The sequence below is a fragment of the Halyomorpha halys genome, unplaced genomic scaffold (genome assembly GCF_000696795.3).
Source record: "Halyomorpha halys isolate HHAL.00 unplaced genomic scaffold, Hhal_1.1 Scaffold396.1, whole genome shotgun sequence".
Taxonomy (NCBI): Eukaryota; Metazoa; Arthropoda; class Insecta; order Hemiptera; family Pentatomidae; genus Halyomorpha; species Halyomorpha halys.
The window spans coordinates 768,085-778,052 of record NW_027111420.1 but is presented as its reverse complement, the minus strand read 5'-3'; the positions used below and the strand labels follow the sequence as shown (position 1 = coordinate 778,052).

The 9,968-nt window shown below is 28.8% G+C and overlaps 1 protein-coding gene across 2 annotated transcripts; it reads right to left on the bottom strand.

Annotated features, from left to right (window-relative positions):
* Nucleotides 1–918: 918 nt before the first annotated feature.
* LOC106682210 (uncharacterized) lies at nt 919–9,959 on the bottom strand. Of its 2 annotated transcripts, none has more exons than XM_014422943.3 (3): nt 9,397–9,951; nt 8,000–8,494; nt 919–1,509 (listed from the first exon to the last, which is right to left on the bottom strand). In XM_014422943.3, the coding sequence occupies exons 1-3, from the start codon at nt 9,760–9,762 to the stop codon at nt 1,453–1,455; spliced, it is 918 nt and encodes a 305-aa protein (XP_014278429.1). In that variant the 5' UTR covers nt 9,763–9,951; the 3' UTR covers nt 919–1,452. The 2 variants fall into 2 exon arrangements, with proteins under 2 accessions (XP_014278429.1, XP_014278428.1); XM_014422942.3 differs by lacking the exon at nt 919–1,509 and adding an exon at nt 7,292–7,537 and having other exon boundaries at nt 9,397–9,959.
* Between the last annotated feature and the right edge of the window lie 9 nt (nt 9,960–9,968).

Sequence of the window (9,968 nt, the reverse complement as noted above, 5' to 3'; positions counted from 1 at the left end):
TAATCGAAAATTAAAAGTTTTGAAAAAATAGGGTGATGACTGTCTTTGAGGATGGCTGATTTGGCCGAAATGTTGGACTAGTGGTATAATAAAGAGTGTTGAGACTAAACAAGGGTACCATTTGATTTATTTAATAAAAAAATATATTTATTTTTCATATTATAAACTTTTGCATAAACAATAGTCATTATGGAATAATCCTGTAGTAAAAAAAAAATGATGCCTTCCTCACCACCAGTCAAGTGCGGAAGGTATTATAATCAGGCCCAATTTTTTATGTGGAGTTTTCAACAGATCTATGCGTTTCTGACCCTACTGGGTTAAAAAAAAATTATTTTTTTTGGCCATAGGTATGTCTAACTGTGCCAAGATTAGATCCTATTGGGAATGTTTTTGCCCCTTATACAGCATAACAAATCAGACATTCTACGCATCATAACTGCTAAGCAATATCCCCAAAACAGTTAACAGATTCTTATGAGGGGTTGGGCCAATGCTAACTTATTAATAATTTCTGAATACTTATACACAACTCACTACAAGGTTTAAAGTTCCAATGCAGGAGCTTGTTTTGTACTGTATTACCAATTTTTCTGTTTTCGTTAGTCAAAATATGTTAGAAGCCCAATTTATATTACACATTAAATTATTTCAACAGAACGATTTTGTAGTTATCAGCAGATAAGTAGATTAGAATGTCTTGTAATACTTCTAACATAAGATGTGCCATATGTCATTCACTGGTACAAAGAGTACCAGTAATCAAAGTTGTGTAATCAAAACAAACTTTTTCGAAGACTTTTATTCTTCGTAAGGATTGTCTAGTTGAAAAGCAAAGATTATAGGGTCTGCGATTATAGGACAAATTATTTAGAAGGATATATTAAGGACAGGTTAAAAGTAAATAAATACAGGTGATTAAAAGAAAACAAATTATAATAATACTTAACAAATAAAATAACCTTAGTTATATTAAGTCTAGATACAATTAAATAGAATATATACAAGTGTGTAGGCACTATAGTGATAATATTTAAAATATTTCTTAATTTATTAAGTTAAGCAAAGGAGAAACTTTCACTTTATAAAACAAAAGAATAAATAAACATGTTTCCCCACTTACATATTATTTATTATACAAATGTAAACTATAAGCAAACCCCGGCCTCTTTTCCTCAATTATGCATTACTTAAATCTACTGTTCAATAAAGCGAATAGGACATTTATGGATTGATGTTTTATTTTTTAAATTTCTAATAAATAGTACAATATATGTGATATAGGAACCAATACATAAATAATAAATAAAAGCGCGAGTCGGTTAATCACACCATATTTCATGCTCATTTTAACAGATATAACGAATGTTTTTTCTTCTTTTCACTTCCACATCATTAAATTATTACAATGAAGCAGGCTGACCTCTACAGCATAAGTTGGTGTATCAGGACTTAACTATTCTCTTTTCCAGAAGATATCAGGACACATTTGACTTTGATGGTTGGATCCTTTAAACAAATATAAATTGTTACTGTAATTATAACTGGAAAAATGACCCTGCCATCATTTTAAAATGATTTCAACATTACATTAAAAAACAAATGAAACATTATTATTATGTGATGTATTTTTAATGAAATAAATATATATAAAAGTGAAATCCAATTTTTTAGAATATTATATTCTGAAATGTATATTCTAAACTCTGTAGTCAACTGCCCATGTATTCGCTATAAAAATCATTTCCGACTCTACATGAGTGAAACATGAGCATATCTTAAGAAATGTGAATCTATTACATTAAGCATATAATGATTCATTCCTTCCAGATTAGATTGCACATTAACATACCTCAAAAATCTAATTTTAAGGTTAAGTGGATTTGAAAGATTTATATTTTATATTAATACTCATTTTCACTTAATATCTAATTAAATGCTTATTCCTAATTGTCCCTTTTCCATTTTTCAAAATAAAATGAGTTTCACGTAAAATAAAATTTTCTAAAATATATTTTTCAAAGATTAGATTTTTGAGTGATATTAGTAGCATATAGTTTTGTGAATTCCTAAACGAGGATGAATGTCAATTGAGTAGTGATGTATTGATTTGGTAAGTGAATTACAATCCTTGTTGGGATTCACTGAAGACTTAAAAATCCTTAGGTGATTGTTCTTTGCCAGCTTTATGGTAAGTAACATCTTAATAATTTCATAAAAAATTGTATGTATTATTCAAAGTGCTGTTTTTTTAACTTATATGATTCTTTAATTATTAACTAATACTATAAGACTCGAAAGACTAGGACAGTTTAGGACACTAGCCCAGCTTAGTGGGCAACGCCAATTGGTTAATGATTTTATGATTCCCGATTCCTAAGCAAAATATTTGCTCACAAACATAAACTCTAATTGACTAAAATAAATAGGACTGCATGTAGCTAAATATAAAATAGCATTTATAAAACAAACAAAAAATGACTTTGTAAAACATACAAAAATAGGCAAAAAAATATATCTCTTTTTCGCTTATTCATACATTTCTACAAGCACAGGATACACAGTGTAAATTACTCCATTGTTTTGAAGGTTATAACTTTATTACTAAATTTAGAAGAAAAGTTTCGTTTCACTTTATTGTTAACTGTTATCATATATTCCAGTTTCCTTATAGTATCTAAGAAATGGTATTATATAAAACATAAAGTTGAAATACTATTTATCCTAATAATATAATTTAGTTAGATCATAACATTTCGAAATCATTATACAGATATAAATAAAATAAAATAATAAATTTAAATAAAATAAACATAGACAAAAAAGCTTTAAATAATGTCACAAATGCTTAATTATGACTACAGAGATCAGTCTCATTGTAGCAAATATCTTTAATATTTTCACATCAATTCAGTTCAAATAAAATTATTAATCAACTATAAAAAGGATTATGGTATTGTCTAATATTTTACTGGATGTTTTAAACAATGTGAAGTAAAAAAGAAATATTTTTTAAAACCATTCAACAATTCGAAAAAGTTAGTATATATTTTCACATCAAATAAAAGTCATTTTATTTCAACTACAATAAAATTATAAGGTAAAAAAGATTTTTCTAAAATTTTACTTTATTATAAAGTAATGTTGTCTGTCACAGGTCATGAAGAATAAAAAAAGACAAGAAAAGGAGAAAATTAAACAGGATACCGTTAATGAAGAAATATTAGAAGATGAAGAAATCGGTGGTTTTTCAGCTTGGCTTAGATCTGGTGCAGGAGTAGAATACATGAGAGTTTTTGTAGTACTTAATTCATTAATAGTTTTTATGACTATGGCCTGGCCACAGATGGAACAGTTCTATATACATTTAAAATCACTTTTCTTTGAATAGAACATTAGAAAAGCTGAATTATAATCATGGCATTTGGACAAGCTGTCTATGGTTTAGTTGTATTGATTGTTGTGATGTGGTATTCAACAATGGTATGGAAAATGACAGATCAATATTTCCACACTGAATTTAAAAGTCATTTAATAAAATTGAATGATAGAAACACTCCAAAATTTGTTGAAAAAAGAATCTATAATAATATAAAAAAAAGAGAATCAGATATTGACCAGGACTTAACAAGCTATTATATAAAATCAAATGAGTGCAAATTTAGCTTCTATAATGAAAGAGTTAATGGACCTTATTGTAATATAAAATATAAGGGTTAAGTCTATTTATCATAATTAATAAATATCTTGATTAATTTATTTTTAATCACTAACACAAATAATATTATTCTATTAAAACACTTACAAAATTAGCTATATGTGAATATTGACAAAAACAGTTTATATATAAGAGTGTGTTTATTAAAAACAATTCCAATGATGCAATCAGCATTAATGAAATAATCCCACTTTCAATGAAACAAGGCAAAAAATTTAACGTTTCCCTAGTCATAAAAAATTAACTTATCTTCATGAAATGGTCCCATAATGATTTTAAAATAATAACTTTCCATAAATGTATTTATTGAATTCTGATAGAAACTTCCTAAAAAGATCCAATAACTAAAATTTTAACTGTTTAAGTAAATCATTTTATTAAGAAGTAGTTAATATTAGTAATTATGAATAACATAGTAAATAGTAATAATAATATTAGTTATCAGTGAAATGCATTCACTAACTGATGAAAACTAAATTTGTTAACTTATTGGTCATACGCTATGAAGTAATTTAATTTAATTTCATTTATTAATAAATTTATATTAAAACTTTTTTATTATTTAATTTAAGATCTGTTCTATTTATTCATTTGTAGATAATTACTACTAATATATATTAAAACTATATATAGCTATATATATAAAACCATCAAGTCCGATAACATTTCACGATTATAGATAATAAAGTGGTTAAATAACTAAAATTGGGTAATAATTATTTTTATGTTTTATTAATGAAATAAATTAATACAAAATAAATGTTTGTATAATGTAATTATATTCATTAAACTTTTTTTTTTCAATTACGTTGTCAAAACTATAGCCTGCATAGACCACATAGTTAAAATAATAATAGTATAAGAAATGCTTGAACAAGAATTATGTAGAATCAATTCAATAAAAAACCTAAATAATTCTTTTATGCACATTACCTTTGCAATGTTTTCTTAGAATAATGTGAAATATGAATAAAGAAAAGAGGATTAGAAAGACACAATTGAGGAGATATCCATTCTATCAGGTTTAATTTATTCTTCACATTTCCAAGAAAAAAAAATTATTCAACCATATTCAATGGGATTTGACTCCCTTAATCTTCACAAAGTAAGATTTTTCTCAACTTGCTTTTCTTGATCCTCAACTAACTGCTACATCCCAAAACACTGAGTAATAAACATTCCTAAAGTTGAATAGAAGGATGGGCCCTCAGAAAGCATTTATAATTTTCCTCCTTTCCTATTTGATATTCTCAATTACATTTTACGGATTTCATGCAACACAAAGCCATAATAACTGTAAAAAAATGTTTTTGGCTTGAGAATTAATGTTGAGCTATAAATGAATAATATACATTTAAAAAAAAAAATGAGTGTTAAAACAAAAGTCAAAACAAGTGGTTCAATTTTAAGATGGTGGGATTAGACAATTCTATTTTATTTCAAGTAGTTACACAATCTGTTGACTTGGTACTGTTCTTGAATTCTTTAAATAATTGAAGTCTTCTGTAGTAAATGATTAAAAGGGCCAGAGTCCCCCGGAACTATGACACCACTTATTAGTGGCGTCCTGTTGTGTACAGTTATATAGAATATATTCTAATGTTTATGGGGTCTGTCAACCGCAGTCATAAGTGTCTGTATTTCTTATATAAAAGTGTTTCAAGTAATGTTTAGATTGTCCATGTTCTGTTAGCAGTTTGGTACTGTATACTTTTTGGTTTGTTGTGATTTTATAGGGTGATGTTTGGGATATACTTGGGCAGTGGTCACACTTAATTTGTATTTTGTCAATTTTTGTCTCCCAGGTAATCAGCAAGTCACCTATATTTTTCTTGATAAATGAAAATGGTACCCTAATGTAGTCGTGTAAGCATGCATGCAAACACACACACATATAGAATATGAAAAATTAGCGGAATAGATAATTCAGGTATGTGTAATAAATATAATTGGGGTGATAGCATAGACAATACAACAAACTGTAAAATTATTCTTCTCATTAACTAAATAATGCATGAGGATAAACCTTTAGTTTTATAAAAATTCCCACTGGTTCCATAATTTATCCCCTCTTATCAATGAAAAAATAATTGTAATGTAAATCTTCTATTTAAACCATTAAGAACTTATAAATAATGTTAGTCTAACAACTTATCAAGGTAAAAACTGTAAATTATAGGTTTTACTATAATACTTCTTTTAGTGTTGTAATACAAGTTTTATCATTTAAATTATTTTATTTAACCATCAATCTGGAATAGACAACAGAATTAGGTACAGTTTGTTAGGTAAGTGGTACAGTATATTATCAAAGTTGAGACACTGTTGGAAAGTTTTCTTCTAAAATTATTATTTCTTGGTAAAAATTTGTATTTTCAAAGAAATTTTGAAGAACAAACAGTGAAAATAATATGCCCATTAGAAAATTAGCTCCATAGTTTTTAAAAGAAATTTCATAGGATTTTTTTACCAACCATCAATGAATAGCCTTACTAATCAAATAAAATTTGATGAGGTGTGTGTAGTGTGGCAGGGACGAAGAAGTGTACCCAATGCCCTCCATACCATCGGTTGGTAAAGTGAGTTGACGTGACTTTACCATGTTTTACCGCAGTAATACTGCCTATTGGTACCCATCTTTTCTGATTTTTTAGAAACAAAAAGCCTACATACAATCTGAGGCATTCCCCCGTTCACTTTCAGATCCCAGCGTATAAACTAATCATAGAACTGTTTAAAATATCCTTTAAAAATTAGAAATATTAAAATATCCTTTTTCATCTGTGCTACCTCATTTTTGAATTCCTTTGGGGAAAAAATCAATTCTTATTGTATAATTTCGACATTTTATAACAATTTAAACCAGATGATTGTAACTGGAATTGTAAATTTCAATTATTCTGAGAGACTAGGTTTCACAAAATAAAAATTCTTTACATTCGTTGATATGCTATTTATCTCAGCATCATGTGGGTAAGGTATGTATGGTGTGGTAGGTAAGATATTATAAAATTAAGCATAGATACATAAAAAGTTATATAATGTAAATTATAAATATAAATATTAAATTAAAACTTTTTGGAGACCTTAACAAAAGCATGTGTTGGGAAAGAAGGGAAGAAACTACTTTGTGATTAAAAAGGAAATCGTCAAAGATAGTCCTAATCCCCCAAAAAGAAAACAGTACCTCCATTAAGGCAGATAGGAATATAAATTGTGAACGACAAAAAGTAAATATTAAAAGAAAAGGAGTAAAACCTGAAAGTGCTTAAATATAAAAAGAAATTAAAAAAACCTCTAAATAAAAGTGTTAGATTAAAAGAATAACAGAAATAAATAAATATTAAATAATTAAATTATTAATCTGAAAAATGAAAAAAATAAATAAATAGATTAATAAGCAGGAGAAAAAAGGTAGAAAAGTACTCCCTTTTTAAATGATAATAAAATTTATTTTTTGAGCTATGAAAGCAAAAACAAAAAAACTCAATTCTTGATTTGAAGTAAACAATATTTAAATTTACAATTTAAATTCATAGTAACTAACAATTTCTTTTTATAATTAAATCAAATTAATTAAATCAGTATTCAAAATATACATCATATAAAAATTAATACTTAAGCGAATACGTATGGATGCATGCATTGAATACTAATATAAGTCTTAAATGAAATGATGATTAGAGTCCCAATGCTATGATGAGTAAAGCCTCGCCTATATGGTGACACTTTTCTATCATAGTAGTACTGTCAGGACAGGGAGACAGTGTGAGAGTGTGGCAGTACAGCAGTCTCCTTGTATACAGGCTGACAGTTAACCTGGAGACAGTCAGTTAGAAAAATGATGGATGTAGCTTAGATGGGTACAGTAGGTGAAATTATTTTTGAAATTATAAAAATAAACATCACAAAAAAAAATTAGGACTGGTAATCAGGATTCACTGAAGAAATAAACTAGGAGCATTTCAGGCCCTGATAAGGGAACTTGGAGAAGAAAATCCATTTAGTTCAATAAACCTAAGGGTGATATGTTTGACCACTTACATGAAGAGATGAGTGCAACGTTTTAAATAAAATATTATTTAATCATTTCTTAGAAATAGTTAATATTTATAGTTTTGTGCAAGTCTCGTCTCGTAACATTCTAGAAATAATGTAATACATTAAAATTGATGCATCAAATATTGATAATATTTGAAGCATCATTTTTTAAGGCATACATGTAGCATATATTTTAGTTACATTAGTTAAGATACTTATATACTTTTATTTTGTACTTACAATACAATAATCGCTCATAACTGAGGAAGCATTCTGAAGATTTTGCATACGAGCAGATGTAATGAGTGCCTGTATATCAGCTTGCAACTGAAGAGCTTCTGCGAGTGGAAGTGTTTGTAATTGTGATGCGACAAGATTGCCAAAAACAGTAAATTCATTGGTGGACGGTAACCGTGAAGCAGCTTCTTTTAGTACATTCACAGCAATGTCTAACGAGTCGTCTGATTTGGCAATTTTCCTTCGATTCTGCAGTCTACCCTTCTCTCTTTTCCTCTTTAAATTTGTAGAATATAAGTGGGTGGAAGACAGAGAGGCTGTTGAAGGCTCTAACTGGGGTTGTTCTGGAGAAGTTACTACCTCTTCTTTTATCGTTTCTGTTTTCTGAAAAGTTGATTCCTCTTCTTTTTCTGCTTCTACTTTCTGACGAGTTGGTTCTTCTTCTTTTTCTGTTTCTGTGAAGAGACAATCTTCTTCCTCCGTTCTCCTTCCTTCTTCCTGCTCAAGTAAATTTAACATTATCACTCTCGAATATATGAATTTAAACACATAAATAGGTTACATTTTATTAACATCAAACTATATAAATAAGTATAAATAATTAATAGCTAAAAATCAGTGGAAAGTAATTAAAAAAAGGTTTTAATGACTTATGAAACTAGGAAATTTTTTTTTCATATTTAGGGAAAGTATGTCTTGATTTGATGTCTCCCCACCAACCCTGGATCACGCTAATCCAACTACAAGGGAGCATTCAGCGTAACTGCTTTTCACAATGACTGGCCATGACTACGACTTCAAATATATATATCAAAATTGGGAACTATGGTATCATTGTCAACAGTGCAATATTTGCAAAAATATCCTTTATGAGAGCCATCAAGTAAAATCAAACCGATATACCTGAAGGAGCCGCCCATACTGGGCGATTCAGTTTTTCATAGGAGGCTTATATAGTGAAGCCACATCCTGCATGAAATGATCTGATTACAGCACAAATATTTGATCAGGGATACTGTCATGTAAGGCACAGCATTGAAAATACTTTTAGTTTCAGCTATTCAGGAAACCAATTTACCTTCACATGAAAACAGAGACAAAACTAGAAAAACCACATGTCTTTTACATTATTGGATCAGAAAACCTAAAAATGACAGTAGATGAACAATGACACATTGTAACTATATGGCTGTAATGAGAGGATGGGACGAATTTACAAAATACTTCTTTGAAGGAGCTGTCAGTTGGGAATGCCAAATGCCCCCATAACTTAAGATGCGATTTCCATGTATCAATGTTTTTTTCCAGGTTTCAAAACTTGTTCACCGATTTGAATTAACAAGTATAGTTTGCAATTTGAATTATCAATATTTATTTACATAAAAATTATATGTACTCACCAGATTTGAATCAGATTCATTCACTAGATTAGAATAATCAGATTCATTCTCCAGTTCATTTTGCCTCAGGAAGCTGTCAGCTAAATCATACCACATCAATTTAGGTCTATATAATACATCTATGTTCCCTATCCCAGCTCGCAATGAATTCCTCACTTTATTCCTTTCCTGATTATAGGTTCCTCGAATACTTCGAATTTTTTGCCTCATTTCCTTGGTTGTACCAAAATTGAAGCGCTGAAGGAGGAAACTCTCTGCCGCATCTCTTTTCAAGCGGTCTTTGAAATGTGGATCGGACTTCTTCCATAAACAGGGGAACTTTTGATACTCCACTAAGAATTGAATAATGTCAAAACGTTGATACATAATGAAAACACAACAATATCACTACAAGCACAGGTTATCTCACGTCCAACGAGGTTACCTCTTTCGTCACTAGTGGTAGGGTAAAAATAACGTCGCTGTCAAAAATAACCTGATACTTAAAAGTAACAGCTACCGTGATAACATACTATCACAAAATACCCGTGATTAAAATCACCGTCTCCCACAACAGGTCAAAAACAGTGGTT